The sequence below is a fragment of the Lissotriton vulgaris genome, chromosome 3_1 (genome assembly GCF_964263255.1).
Source record: "Lissotriton vulgaris chromosome 3_1, aLisVul1.2, whole genome shotgun sequence".
Taxonomy (NCBI): domain Eukaryota; kingdom Metazoa; phylum Chordata; class Amphibia; order Caudata; family Salamandridae; genus Lissotriton; species Lissotriton vulgaris.
The window spans coordinates 1,667,829,980-1,667,846,241 of NC_141689.1; the positions used below are offsets into that span (position 1 = coordinate 1,667,829,980).

At 43.8% G+C, this 16,262-nt stretch overlaps 1 protein-coding gene across 1 annotated transcript in view; it reads right to left on the minus strand.

The window, feature by feature from the left end:
- Window positions 1–16,262, minus strand: part of ZGRF1 (zinc finger GRF-type containing 1) — a 289,898-nt gene that overhangs the window by 147,416 nt on the left and 126,220 nt on the right. The window contains exons 7-8 of the mRNA XM_086963269.1: window positions 15,668–15,815; window positions 3,908–4,035 (exon numbers count right to left, since the gene is read on the minus strand). Coding sequence (XP_086819395.1) covers window positions 3,908–4,035; window positions 15,668–15,815 — 276 coding nt within the window. The remainder of the gene's footprint in view (window positions 1–3,907; window positions 4,036–15,667; window positions 15,816–16,262) is intronic.

Sequence of the window (16,262 nt, forward strand, 5' to 3'; positions counted from 1 at the left end):
CGGACGGCGGTTAAAGTGGATGGGAGAAAGCACTGGATACATGTCTCCCATCTGAAGAAACTGCCACTTCCACTTCCAAATGATCAGCAACGCCCTGGGGGAATTTTGACGCAGGAAAGTGAGAGAGCTGCTGCATTCGTACCCTTCCCTGACGCCTGTGAGATTGAGCGAAGGCAAGAGGAGGGAGTGACGAGATCAGATAAATTGGTCTCGGCTAAGCCTGCAATTGCTTTGAATCCTGTTTTGAGTAACCCGGCGAGCGAAACTTCTCGTGCCAAAATAGTACCTGCTGTACTATTCCCTGATCAGGAAGTCCCGGGCCATGTGCGATACAACCTGCGGCCGAGGAAAAGTCACGGTACCTCAGACCTCACTGCTAGGAGATAAGGAAAGACTCGATTGAATAGACAGGGTTTGCTAGTTTACAGGTCTCAGGTGCTGAGCGAGACACTGGACTGAACTAGTTGAGAGCTGGAACTTTGATGATTGTGCTCTGTTCAGCAAGAAAGACTGATCTCTACAAATGGCCAGGTTGTACAACGAAATAAATTCTGATCACCATTTGGTTTTCCTATGATGAACGATAGGAGTCTGCCTGTGAGACTCTGACGGACACAGGGAGAAGAAGAACCCTCTGGCAGGACGGACTGCTAGGCCCGAGTTTATTTTTAGACTTTTAGCTAGAAATGTACACTTTTGGCCGCACTGTTTTAGAAGAAGAATTTCCAATTGCACCACGATACGTACCTTTTTATGAGCCTATGTTTTCCACGTGGACCACGAAGGTCAAAGTAGCATTTGTAGTGGTTATAGCTGTTATAATTACTGTGTTTATGAGCTTGTTTATCTACCTAGAACATCAACACCCTTTGCAGAAATTTCTACCAACCACCGCTGTTCCCTCTGAGCATTTACTGTACACTTTAGCACCCCACAAAGAACGACATCGCCAGACCTATGCTAAAAATGTATTTGTTGAAATGCTTCATCAAGCACACAGTGTTACCACCACCACTGATTGCTGGGTTTGTGGCCTTCTGCCATCTGTAGTGCATAACCACGATCTGTTTCTCTCGCTACCCTTGTCCTATCTAGGTAGCTGCAAGGCTTGGTTCAAATTGTTCTCTGCTATATACCGTCACTTGGGTGAGAATCGCAGGGATTTCGATATTAATGAACACAATATGGTTATGGACTATATTGATGCACACTATGGTTTTGTCCGAACAGGAAATGGGGGACGGGGAACAATAAACAAACAGGCATGCATGCAGCTGTATATGGTAGCTATGAACGATACTTGGTTGCAGGATGAACTTTATGATTTTAGACATTTTAATGCTTCTCAATATTTCCAGCTGTTTATTGAACGAAATGTCACAAGAGACCGTATTGTACCCATCCCTATTTTGAATGTTTCCTCAGTATTCTGTGTGCAAGGAATAGGCCGTATACAGGTTGGAGACAGCATCTGCAATTACACCTATCGTCTAAAGAAACGCATTAGCCCCCCATTGATTACGCCACCTAATGTGTATTTCGTCTGTGGAGAAAATGCATATACCTGGTTACCACGTAATTGGGCCGGGCGCTGTTATATGTCCTTCCTATACCCACCCGTATACATAGCACCATCTGATTATCATAGAACGCATCAATTACACCCTGTAGGCCCAACACCCTCTGCGGTACCCAATAGACTACGTAGGCAGCTTATCAAGTCCGAAGTCGATCAGACCGACACCTCTTTGCAGCAATTCACAGATTTAAGCAAGGGTTTAGTGCCTTTCTGGGGACCAATATTTAATAGCCGAGAAATAAGAAGGTTGTCCAGGATTGTAGAGAATGTCATTAACATAACTACTGACATCCTGGCCAACTTAACTGTTGAGCTTCAGGCGACCAGACTTGTTGCGCTCCAAAACCGTATGGTTTTGGACGTTATCTTGGCTGATCGAGGCGGGGCGTGCCGCGTGATCGGCACTTCTTGCTGCGTATATATTCCAGACTCCGCCCCCTCTGTACACCTAGCCATTCAGAAGCTTCATCGCATTGTCTCTGAAATGCATACTGACAATGGGTCCTGGTCACTGTCGGGTTGGTTCTGGGGGCTCCTGTCCACTTGGGGATGGAAATTGTTATTGATTCTGGGAGGAGCTGCTGGCATCATCTTCACCTGCTGTGTCCTGATGCAATGTGGCCCAGCCTGCTGCACTTATTGTGCCTCCTGAGTTACGACACTGTGTGTGCCTACCACAGTCCCCGCCAAAACTCAAATGCTCCAAAAGGAGATTCACGAACTGATGGCCATTAATCAGGACATTTTTGAGGACTAATGTCTGCCTTAGTATTTAGCTACACCATGCTAAAAGGAGGGTTTGAGGAACCAGAATCGATTTCCGGTTAATCAAAGCATATAATCGATACCTTAGGATTAGCTTGATGTATCTAAATGGTTTAGCATATGCACGCAAACATTAGCATAAATCCGTATTGCAGTATTTTAGATTTCTAGCTTGCACCGCTTACTGCATTTTTATTCACTTGACCCGACCGACGCCATTTTGTGGCTTCGCTCGAGTAATACCTTAGCAGACCCCATTCATTCCTTGCACCAAAGTTGTTCTCCTGAGAAATAACCCAACTGTTGCAGAACTGCCGTTTCAGCTCGTTAGGCCCGTCAAGGTTGTAGGTAGCAGAAGGAGGCCTGATAAGCACATTCCAGGAGGGGTGCGGGGCGGACTGTCTCAAGAGCTGGCAGAAAGGAGTCACCCGTTCGACCTTGCTAATTCAGGATGAGCTGAACCAAGAGTGCTTTGTGTGCCATATATGGCCTTTCCTTTTCTGTACCAACCTGTACCGGCTTGTATTTTTCCATCTTGGGTCATGATTCTGCAAATGTAACTGTATATATGTGATGTCCTGACAGTGTGCCAGTAGTCTTCTTGGCGAACCTCGTGGGGTAAGGTCGCAAGGAGCTCCTCTGGCAGAGTTTGTTTGTTATAATAAATGATCGGATCTTCTACACTGCCAACTGACTGATTATTGGTAATGAGAACGGGATTGGCTGTGAACGTAATTATAATTGGGAGGTGACAAATTATTTTCGGTACTTCAGGTGACTGAGGGGAAGCAAACACAGACAATGAAGGGTGGGCAGGTGCTTGGGGGGCAAGCTAACCTGGAAAATGAAGGGAGGGAGGGTGGATGGGAGAAAGCATACAGACAATAGAAGGAAGGAGATTGGGTGGAGGCAAGCATATGGACAGGGGAGGAACATGGGGGAGAAGTACATGAAGAATCCCACTGAAAAAGACACAATCTGGCATAGTGCTTAGTGGAACCTGAAAAAATTAGCAGTAGAAGGACACAAGAATGCGTCCATTCTTTAGGGGAGAGACAAACACACAAAGAGGAAGGAAAGCTATTGTAACCGCCCAATAGGAAGCAAGCAAATGACAGTGAAAGTGAAGCCAACCAATGGTAAGAAATGGGCGGTCTCTAAGCCATCTGATAAATGTAAGCTGCACGAAAATTGAAAGAGAAAAACTTGATGAAAAATAGCGCACTCGTCAAAAGGAGTGACAAAAATAAATCTGAAATTAGTTGGCAGAAGGATATTATTCTTCTAGTAATTGATCATAATTGTACTACTGAGAGTGGGCAGTTGGACCAGATTTTTATCTTTTTCAGTCATTTGCAAGACTACGGGAGCCAACGTTGATACGAATACGTCGAGTAAGATGGTGCCGTATCTTTGGTGAAACGCCGACAAAAACCGGGGAGTAATGACTGAAAACAATTTCATGGGGGGAAAAAATGTTCTGCATGCATTAGTCACAAATTAAATAAAGTGTAAAGAGATAGATATGCCAAGACAAAATGGGAAATAAATGATATACTTTACCTGGCAATCGGCAGGAGAGAAGCAGGTTCTGTGATCTGACTACATTCATCAAGCACAACAACAGGAAATCGTAGGTTATTCAAGCAAGGGAATGGGCATGCGGCACAGGTAACACCCACCACTCTCACCTTTATAAAAGACAGAAACAGAAAATAGTAAATGTCTGTTTAGTTGCTGGCTTTAAAAAGCATGGTTTAATGTATATAAAGTCAATTTGGCAACTGTTTTCTGATCTCTTATGAAAAAGAAGGGAGCCCTACAGGACCACTGAGAGTCTTATCGAAGCAAAGACAAGTATATCACAAATGAGGTTTCATGTGTAGTGGACACTGCACCTGAGAAATCCCAAATAAATATAAGCCTACATGTTAGAGCATAATAGTGTATTAAAAAAAAACAGCAGCCACAAATGAGAACATTAAACAAGTGAGAGGAGGCATGTGGTTTGCTGGACCTGCCTGCAATACAGCACAGAACCAGTGCTTTAAATGGGCAGGAACTGTCCGGTACTGGGTACCTGCACTTCTTTAATTTGAAAGATAGAGAGTGCCTGCACCTTTCCCCACTGCTACACTGCAATACATTTTACAGGATAATACAGGTACTTAAAGAAGCAGCGCTGTCTCAGTCTGGGAACAGCGTCGACTCTCTACAATCCAAAAGTTGAAAACAGCAGAAAAAATAAAAGAACCAGCAATAACTATTAGAAGCACGCAAGCTTTATTTTTCGCAAAAATCAAGAAGTTCAATTTAAGGGCCATATGCATGAACACATTTTCCCATAGACAAAGAATGGGCAAAACCCTTTGATGCATCTGGCCCTTAGAATCTATTTTTAAAAGGGATCATAATAATTGCGTAATATGGATTCATTCCTCTCACTAAGGAACTTTTCCAGATCGGAGAGGGGGCGCTGTCCCCAGACTGGGACGTCGCAGCTTGTTTATAATTGAGTCCACCCAGGATCAGGGGGGTGGCACCCTCCCGCACACACTGAACGTTGACAAATAGTGGATTACCTTTGGACAATATACGGTGCTTAGCCATTATTTTCATTGAGAGAAGCAACACTTCCCAGGGGCAAACTGGTACTCTGAACAGTGAGTACCTAAGCTTCTGTACAACGATATGGAGCATCTGATGGTCCTGGCCCTCAGCCTCACAGGCTTCAGGAACCCAGGACAGGGAGCAGCAGAAGGGCTGTGGATCGTCCAACCTGTGTGTGTGTGTGGGGGGAGGGGTGGGGGTGGGGGTTGGGGGGGAGGAGAGCTCAGAAGGGCTACAGCGAGGGTTCCAATGTGGTCGCACTCCGTCTGACAGTCCCTCATTGTGTACCTTCAATAGGAAGGACCATGAGTCGAGGCTGGATTATATCTTTATAGATATTGGTCTGTGGTCTAAGGTCCAGGACTTTAGGATGGTGGCTAGATCAGACAGTGATCACAACGCGCTTCTTCTAGAGATGCAACATCCTGCACCCGTTGGTGGGCCACCATCCTCTAACCCTGGTGATGAGCCAGGGAACTTGGTTCTTACCTCCAATAGACGCAGAGTAAAATGGGGGAAACTGATAAATGCAGAAGGAAGCATAAATAGAATTTATGAAATAGCACTCCCGAAGTTCATAGAATTGAATGAACTAATCGAACAACCTAGACCCCCAGATTATAAAGAAACTAGGTCTAATCCATGCCGACTTAGTGGGAGGTCTTGCTGAGGTTTTTTATCCAGTGGCAGCACCACGTAACAAAAAGATCCGAACTCCAACCTGGTACAATTCTTCTTGTAAGAAGATTAAGACAGAGCTAATTGCCACAATCAAAGCAGGTTCAAATAAGGTTAAAGTCGCTGAACTTAGGTGTGACTACAAGGCGGCCATGGGTTTGGCAAGGTCGGAGTGGGATTGGAATCGATGGCACGACCTCTCCTCAGCATTAGAAGTAAAGGACTCTAGAAAATTTTGGTCCCTGGTAAATACTGGCACAGGAGACGCCAAAGCGGCAGTGGAGCCCAATATTGCTTCCTCTGTTTGGGAGGCCCACTTTGGCAAATTGTATCAAGATACTACTCTATTTGTCAATGATGTGGCCCCTGAGGCCATATTTACCCCTGTAGCTGGTTTGGAATTTACCCTTGGTGAGGTGGTCAGTGCGATAGAGAGATTGTCAAAGGGAAAGGCCCCCGGCCTTGATAGACTACCCGGTGATCTTTTTAGACACCACCCGGAGATTTGGGGCCCATACCTCCTTATTCTCTTTAATGCCATCCTAGGAGGTATGGAGATCCCCTGTACTTGGCTGGGGGCGGAGATAGTGCCTATTTTTAAGAAGGGCTATCCTCTTCTCCCAGCCAACTACAGGCCGATCAGCCTTATAGATGTCCCCCAAAAATTATTCTCTCGCCTTCTCCTGGACCACCTTTTAGATTGGATGGAGACCAATGAAATTCTGAGTCCTCTTCAGGCTGGCTTCAGGAAAAACACGTCCACCATGGACCAGATTTTCCGCCTCGTCCTACTGTATTGGAAAACGGTGAGGATTGAGGGGGGGAGGCTGTACATGGTGTTCGTGGACCTGAGGTCAGCCTTTGACTTGGTCCCACGTACGAAATTGTGGGAGGTCCTGGAGAAGCTGGGGGTACCTGCCCAACTATTGCATGCTATAATTAGGCTGCACGACAGTAATTATGCGCAAGTTAGGTGTGGGAGGGATGGTGCGCTGTCATCAAGGTTCCCTGTTCTCAGAGGGGTGAGGCAGGGTTGTGTCCTGACGCCAACCCTGTTCTGCCTCTTTGTTAATAGTGTCATATCCCATCTTGACAATGTCAGGGACAATGACGCCCCATGTTTGGCAGGCAGGAGGGTGCCGGCTATTATGTTTGCCGATGACACCCTCCTGCTCTCCAAATCCCCGATGGGGATCCAACGGATTTTAGATGGATTTGGTCTTTTCTGTAGACAACATGGTCTAGAGATCAACACAGAAAAGACCAAATTCATGATATTCAATCCTTCCCCTAAAACCAGACCTAACCCTACACTGGGTTTAGTCAGCCTCGATAGGGTTACAACTTTCCAGTATCTGGGGGTAACACTACATGAAAATTTATCTAGTGACCCCCAGATAGCAAGATCTAGGCTAAAGTTGTCTCAATTGTCGGGCGCAATCTTGAAGGTTGTAAACACCTCAACCTTTAAACCCATTAGCCCGGCAGTAGAAATGTACAAAACCCAAGCAAAGGCGGCAGCAACCTATGGTAGCGAATTATGGGGTATAAAGCCGGGCAAGAACTTGCAAGAGTGGAAAATAATTTTCTTAGACGCCTCTTGGCTCTCCCTCAAGCCACACCGCTGCTCCCCCTAAGATTAGACATGGGTCTCCCCTCTATTGCTGAGGAGCTCGAGTCAAAGCCACTGAGGCTCTGGCATAGGCTTTGGTCCACCAGTGACCTCGTGCACTACAGGCAAGACCTTATCCATGTCATGAACCTGAACTATCGCGATAGAATCCCCTGGCTGGCTTTTGTAAAAAAAGAATTGTACTGCATGAAACTGTCTGAGTTGTGGGAGGATCCCGAACAAGGCTGCCGAAGGGTTTCCCGCAAAAGACTGGTACAAATTTACAAGGAGAAAAGATTAGCACTTCTGGTGTCCGCACCGAATAACGGCACTCTAACTGATCGTTTTCTGGAATCCAAAATTTCCTACCAATTTGAAGGTTTTATGGATATTATTTTTCCCATTTTAGCAAGAAAATTGTTCATACAATGGAGGTTAGGGACTTTTCCCACTAAAACCTTTACATGTAAATGGCTAAAGGGGGATGACAAAACCTGTCCGTGCTGTGACAACCATGATGAAGATGAAACTCATCTCCTGTTCTTCTGCCCAGCATTTAATAGACCCAGAAAACACTGGCTGGTGCCGTTATGCAGGAACCTGGGATTTAGGAGTCACCTGTATGCGTACAGAATATTGAAAACTAGCACTCTGCCCCACATAGTTTTTGCAGTTGCTAAATTTTTAATGGCCATGTGGCAGATAAGAAAAAAATCACTGAATGTACGGACATTGCTATGAACTGTTTTTTAACCCCTTTTATGCCTGGATTATTATGGGAAGTAATTGTATGTAATGTGATTTTATAATGGTCAAGTTTTAACTGTCAATTTGTATTGCATCTTTTATGGTCTAAATGACCAAAATAAAGAATTTTTGGACTTGGACTTGGACTTGGAAACACAAGGCGTAGTAGCGTTGTGGAAAAGAGAACGGGGATGTGCAGGGCTGACCAGTGGGCGTGGAGCGATCCAGCTCATTGTCTGGAAGGAAATTATAAAGGAGCTGCCACAGGTGTCAGGTGAGAGTTTGCATGTGAGTGGTGACATCTGCAAGTCGAAACATCTACCACATTAAGCGAACAGTCCTTTTCTTTCCCTTGACACATGCCGTCAGAATTCCACCAGCTAACAATCTACCCCGTTGTTGCATTTTCCGAGAATATGCTACATCCATTAATACAACTGCCTCGCTTAGGGAGGCGTGTGAACTGTGGCTTTGCTTGTTCATCCACCAGTAAGGTGATAAATTAATAATTTTACGGTTTGAGCAAATAATACAAAAACACAAACAGGATTACAACGATTAACTGCACATCTGAACTGCCTGCAGAGTAATTCAACTTAGATTGGCCTGAAGTATTCAAAGCAGAATAGATGTAGCGTTCTTAGGGCTCGCACAGGCGTTTCGAGACATGGAGCATTTGTGAGATGTCTTAAACAGTTGAAAGGCAGACGTCTGCTGTGGAGTTCCTTCATGGGCTCTAGTAGGGTAGCAAACCCAGTCCATTAGATGTTACTCAGGATTGATCTCCTGGCAGGGTATAATGTACACTAGATGTTACTCAGACTTCATCTCCTGCTGAGTTAAATTGTGCACTAAATGTTACTCAGGCTTGATCTCCAGGCAGGGTATAATGTGCAAGAGATGTTACTCGGGCTTCATCTCCTGGCTGGGTATATTGTGTACTAGTTGTTACTCAGGCTGGTTCTCCAGGCAGGGTATCATGTGCACTAGCTGCTGCTTGGGCTTCATCTCCTGGCAGGGTATATTGTGTACTAGAATCTACTTGGGCTTGATCTCCTGGCAGGGTATAATGTGAACTAGATGTCACTCAGGCTTGTTCTCCAGGCAGGGTATAATGTGCACTAGATTATAATTGGGCTTGATCTCCTTGCAGGGTATAATGTATACTAGATGTTACTTGGGCTTTATCTCCTGGCAGGGTATAATGTGTGCTAGATTTTACTCGGGCTTCATCTCCTGGCTGGGAATAATGTGCACTAGATGTTACTCGGGCTTCATCTCCTGGCAGGGTATAATGTACAAAAGATGTTACTCAGGATTGATCTCCTGGCAGGGTATAATGTACAAAAGATGTTACTCAGGATTGATCTCGTGGCAGGGTATAATGTGCCCTAGATGTCACTCGGGCTTGATCTCCAGGCTGGGTTTAATGTGCACTAGATGTTACTCAGGATTAATCTCCTGGCAGGGTATATTGTACAAAAGATGTTACTCAGGATTGATCTTCTGGCAGGGTATAATGTACAAAAGATGTTACTCAGGATTGATCTCCTGGCAGGGTATAATGTACAAAAGATGTTACTCAGGATTGATCTCCTGGCAGGGTATAATGTACAAAAGATGTTACTCAGGATTGATCTCCTGGCAGGGTATAATGTACAAAAGATGTTACTCAGGATAGATCTCCTGGCAGGGTATAATGTACAAAAGATGTTACTCAGGATTGATCTCCTGGCAGGGTATAATGTACAAAAGATGTTACTCAGGATTGATCTCCTGGCAGGGTATAATGTACAAAAGATGTTACTCAGGATTGATCTCCTGGCAGGGTATAATGTATAAAAGATGTTACTCAGGATTGATCTCCTGGCAGGGTATAATGTACAAAAGATGTTACTCAGGATTGATCTCCTGGCACAGTATAATGTACAAAAGATGTTACTCAGGATCGATCTCCTGGCAGGGTATAATGTACAAAAGATGTTACTCAGGATTGATCTCCTGGCAGGGTATAATGTGCCCTAGATGTTACTCGGGCTTCATCTCCTGACTGGGTATAATGTGCACTAGATGTTACTCCGGCGTGATGTCCTGGCAGGGTATAATGTGCACTAGATGTTACTCTGGAATGGTCTCCTGGCAGGGTATGGTGCGCACTATATGTTACTTGGGTTCGATCCACTGGCTGGGTTGAATGTGCACTAGATGTTACTCTTTCTGACACAGGAAGACAAACACCAGGGGTTCTCCTTATTGACAGGTTTATTTCTGGAGCGCCTTCAAAAATTCAATTAACTGCTCTAAGCCTTTAGATAGGGGCATATTTTCACAAATGCGAGTTTTGGGCAGCACCAAAATCTTTCTTGCACTTTCGAATTGTAGCAATTTGTTACAGTTCGCTTAAGTATATTCTGATTGGTGACATTTTCAGAGTCACTCCTTGCTGCATGAAGCAGTGAAGATGCTGATAATCTTTCAACATATGTATGAGCATAATGATGATAAATATAAACCCGTTGGTTCTCAGCCAAAGACCCTGGGATGCAGTTCAAATCAGCTTGCAAGGAGACATCAAGGTGGTTCTCTTATTCTCTACACTGAAGTCTGGAAAATGGTTAATATTTTTTTTATAGGAAACTCTCAATGAATGGGTAAAACAAAGATATCTTGCACTGTAAATCGAACATATGAAAAACAGTGGCTATGTGACTATCAATAGGACCGCGCAGTCCTGTTCTCTCTGACATGGAACAGCTTAGGTTGATTAACTTTCCTCGTTATGACAAAAGTAATCCACACAACTCACACAGTATGCCTTTTCGTTCAAACTCTGAACTAATTTGAATCAGAAATGACCTACATGGAGTGGCCAAAGGGGGGATGTCACCTATTCCGCTTGTGGACTCCCACGTTTTAAACTTTTAGCTTTGCAGTGGAAGCAATAACTAGCACTAGGATCCACCCAGGGGCTGAGATGTTTATCAGGGCCATGCCACCAATGATGAATTGCGTGGTCCTGTCGCCATCAAAATGAAAGTACAATGGGACTACAGATCCAGGAAGTTGCCCAAAAATTGAAGAAATGGCCCCAGAAGAGGATGCTGTTAGGAAAGCACGGTAAGTGACTTAGACCACTGGATTTGGCGAGGGCTGCTGGACCAGCTTGAGGTAGGCTGAGTGGATGAAGCAGTTGCACATAGTTGTGTCACAGTGGATTGTGAATTATGAGGATGCACTGGCTAAAGCTGCAGGACAGGAAGAGCAGCAGAGTACTGGGCCAGGGGGTAGACCGCAGTCAAGTATGAGAAAGGCACAGTTCTGGTGTGACTTGGCATGAAAAGGAAAAAGAAGTGGGACAGACACCAGGCCACAGAAAGCAGGAAGAAACTATACAAGGAGTAGAGGAACTCTGGGTAGATAATCACTCTAGATGAGGGTGAAATGTACCAGTACAGAAAAATGTAACTACTGATGCCTTCTTCTTCTAAGGTGCGGCACCAGTAGCAGCAAAGGAGGAAGAGAAGAGAGAGAAAGAACCCCTTACAAAATCCTACTTCTAAGAGAGCATTATGCAGCTGAATGTAAGTCTGAGAACAGTGAGGTTGGAAATGACAACTGTCTGAAACTATCCTTAGATTGAATCGCAACCAGACAGTACAAACAGGCACAAATGCAAGAGTTACCCAAAACATTATTTGGGGCGCAGTGCCCTATTAGCAGTAACTGTGGTCCTGGAAGAACACGCTCAACAAAAGAACAGTATCAAGAAGTGAAGAAACAGATCAGGGTCTGTATTACCATTAGGGCGCACTTTTGATGTTTGTGTCACAGTGCACCTTAAAACCGGTGCGCCGGGTGCAGACAGGAAAAGTGCACCCTATTATGAGGAATGTGCTGCACTCGGGGCAGCCGCAAACTCGTGCTGACCTGGGAGCAGCACATTCAAGTGTAACATGGAGCGGCTGCTTCAAAACTGCTCCGTGTTTCAAAATGCAGGCGGGATTAGAGATCTCCTTGCAGGCGGGTGCAGCATGTGATTGCACCGCCTGCAAGAGAATGTCTGTGGGGTCCATGGGACCCGTTCTCCACTCCAGAGGGCTGCCTTTAGGTAGGGCACTCAACAGCTTTTCCTGATATCTCCGAAAAAGTGATGGGGATAGCCACCCTTATAAATGAGGTATTTTCGTTCCTGAAGATGGCTCTAAAAGGGAATGCATGCTACATATCAAGGACAGAAATATTTTTTAGAGCTAGTTTATTAGAACCAGCTGAATTTGGATAAAGGACCACAATAGTGAAGGAGACCTTAATTAGAAATTGTTATGTGAATTAGACGAACCTTGGAATAGATTGAGCAACATTATACGGGTGGCATCTAAGTGCCTTAAAATCCGGGTTGGAAAGTTGGTTTATTGGATACCTTGAGTTCTTTTCACCTTTATTCCAAATATTTTTCCATCACCTACCAACTCTGATAATCTATACACACATATATCATTTTTGAAAAAAATTCACTCTAGGTACAGTAGACAGAGGAAGTATTACTGTCTGGAAGTATTACTGTCTTTAGACACAGGTCAGGAACCTACTCACTCAGATGAAATCAGGGTCACCCCATGACCCCTGCCCTCCCTATATACTGCAACTAATTCCCGAAACAATAAGCCCAGCCCTGAAACCTGTGTTAAATGAGGTCATTAGCTCTGGTAAATTTCCTCGTAGTTGGAAGAAAGCCTGTTTTAGGCCCATCCTTAAAAGAGTCCTTGGATCCGGCGGAACCAAAACATTACCGACCGATATCTTGCCTACCTCTGCCAGCTAAGATTCTGGAAAAAGCTATGAATCTAGAGTTAATGAAGTACATAGACCACAATAACCTACTAGACCCCTCACAACATGGATTTCGACCCTGTCACTCAACAGAGTCTGCACTCATAATAGCTTCCGATGACATTCGCAAGACAATGGACGAAGGTGGTAGAACGGCCCTGATCCTCTTGGATTTAACAGCGGCGTTCGACACCGTCAATCACGAGGTCCTATTGAACAGACTGACGGCCCTGGGAATTACAGACACAGCCCTAACCCTTCTTACGTCTTTCCTAGAGGCACGAATTCAGCAAGTCCATTGGGGAGGTTTCCAATCCAACGAATTTTCCCTCCCTGGGGGGGTACCCCAAGGCTCGGCCTTGTCGCCGACGTTATTCAACCTGTATGTGATACCTCTTGGAGCACTAATAAAATCTCACGGTCTGCATCTGGTGTCGTACGCCGACGACACACAAATTGTAGTGTCACTTTCTCAGTCGGTGGAAATAACATCAGAACGCTTCAGGAACTGCCTCTTAGATGTAAAAAATCGGATGAGCCACAATTTCTTTAAACTTAACACAGAAAAGACGGAGGTAATAGAGTTCGGCCAGAAACAATCTATCTGGAACCACCTCTGGTGGCCTCCGGAGGCCGGCACCTGCCCTGTCCCAGCAGATAAGGTTAGGAACCTCAGCTTTATGTTCGACAAAGAACTCTCCAGTACCGCACAAATAAACAAGGTGACATCGGCCTGTTTCTACACCATTAAGGTGCTCAGAAAAATCCTACTGCATATCCCACCCACCCTAAAAAAGACGGTGATGGGAGCCCTTGTAATGTCTAGGGTAGATTATTGCAACTCTCTCTACTTGGGCATGGGGGAAAAACAGATGGCTAAATTACAGGCAATTCAAAATGCGGCAGCTAGAGTTCTAATGAATCTGTCTAAACGTCACCCTACCTCCAAAACCATTTGTGAACTTCACTGGCTCCCGGTTAGGCGTAGAATCCAGTTCAAGGCCCTCTGCCTAGTCCATAAATCCCAATATGGGAATGGGCCTTCACCAATCTGTTCCTGCGCTACACCCCACAGCGCACATTAAGATCATCTAGTCAAGACTTGGTGTGCCAGCCCAGAATACGTAGAGCCCGCTGGGGTGGGAAATCCTTTACCCATCAGGCCTCCAAACTATGGAACTCTCTGCCCACCGTGCTCTGGTCTGACAAATCCAAAATGAGCTTCAGAAAGGCACTAAAAACCTGGCTTTTTTCTATGCCATAACTCATAGTTGCTGCCTGCTTCTGTTCTATAGCGCCAAGACGCCTCGGCAATAGAGCGCTCTACAAATATTTCAGTCAGTCAGCCGTGTCCTGACAACAACATTGCTTGAAATTTCTCCTGGAAAATAATACGAGTGACATACTCAAGAAGACCTCAAACTATGGTGAGTGAAGACATCAAACTAAATATTACTTAGAACTGAATGGTTACAGAAAACGTCCTGTATTCTTTGGTATGGGATGCTCTCAAAGCAGTGGATCGTGGAAAGATGATGGCAACTGCAACTAACTGAAAAACCTAATTATTGATAGAACCAATATTACTAGAGAAGGAATTGAAAGGCTCAAAACATAAATTCAAGGGCTCTAGTTCCATGTACCAGTAAAGCACACACATATTGTTTAAAAGCCAAGTGAATTTATAACAAAATAATCATTACTGGGAATTGGGCAGAACATTTCCCATTATCAGCATGAATACATTAGTGAGACAGCAGTACCTAGAATCCAAATTGATATGCAAGATGAACTAGAGGACTCCGTATGCCAGTAGGCAATCAAAGTCTTGCATCTAATAAGGTTTCTGGGTCAGATAGATGTACTGGCCTATACTATACAAAGTGCACTCACATTCCATGGACTACTCAGATCAATTCCTGACCTCCATTGCATAAAAAGTCAAAAATATTAAATCCATATCAAAGGCCATATTTGCAACCCAGAACTCAGGAAAGACCCACGACAAAGCACCCTATAGTGGCCCAAAGTTAAGACCTTAAAAACACTAGGGTCAATCTCTTAACAAAAATGCTAGTGGCATGGATGGAACCAATTCAAGGTAATTCAGCTGCCCTGATGGATCAGTTCTTTCTTTCTAAGATTCTGATTCTGACAGGGATCAACATGTTTAGGTTAACAGAAGACAATTATAAGCACTGATCCCAAATAAATTAGAAAATACATGCCTTTGAGGAAAAAATTTCCAGTAGAAAGATGCAAGGGAGGACTATCTGATCTTGGAAACACAAGCTATCCCTGAAACACCATATAAAATACCAGACGCTGTTGCAGAATCTTACCTCTATTGCTATGACCACATATGCCACTTAGTTTTGAATGTAGTATGCAGAATTTAATATGTAAAAAATCCATAGTAAAAATATTTTTTGATATGTAAAATAAACAACTGATCTAAAGTAGTAACCACTGCTCTTTAAACTTCAAAGCTACCCTATAAAAAGAACCAGGTGATTAATTGGGTTTGTGTTTATATGTGCTAGTTAACAGATATGCTAAATGGATGAAGACATATTGGTCTACGCTTTATGGTACAAGATGGCTTCGGATGTCCAAACTTGCAGTCTATTTATAATGTACTGCCAAACGAACAGACAAGCAATTGGTGTAGAAAATACTTTGTGCTAGCAAGACGTTCCAACTGCCAGTATTATATACTATTCTCTTCGTTCACATGCAAAGACAAATTACATTTGTATAAAATAGTATATTAGCTCATATTCCTCATAACCAGAACCAATCAATATAAAAAGTAACATTTTATTTTCTCTTGGTTTGACACATACCTTTCCCAGAAGCTTTTTGTTTGTGCCGAGTTTGTGTTGTTCAATACTTCTCCTAACAAACACCTTTTCAGCTGGTGTAATATCCTCCTTCATCAGGCTGAGAAGTTCCTTCAATTGCTCATTGTCACTTCCTGACCCAGCATGCAAGCTTAAAGAAACAGGCAATACTAAAATGAATCCTCTTGTTAATGAAAGAAATGCATAACAAATAACATACATCTTGACTAATAATATAGCTCTTTAAAAAAAAGCTGTGTATTGTACACAGACAGGAGTATGTATGGCACACAAACTAAAGTCTGGGTGCGATACTAACGGGAATATATTTCATTTATTGTATTTACATTCTAGTAATAACTCTTACTGTGGTATTTAGAGGCAAATAATAAATGTCACCTATAGAGTAGAAAACCATTCCCCCTGCATCCCGCCTACATGCTTAAGGTGTAAGAATCTCAAATTACAAATAACAGAACTACTGTACAAATATAAGAACAATCAAAGCAACATTAAAAACCTATGCGATTAGACACCTTTGATGAGACATTTATGCTGGTGTGCTGAAATGTTCTTTTTTTCCTCATGCATATAAAAT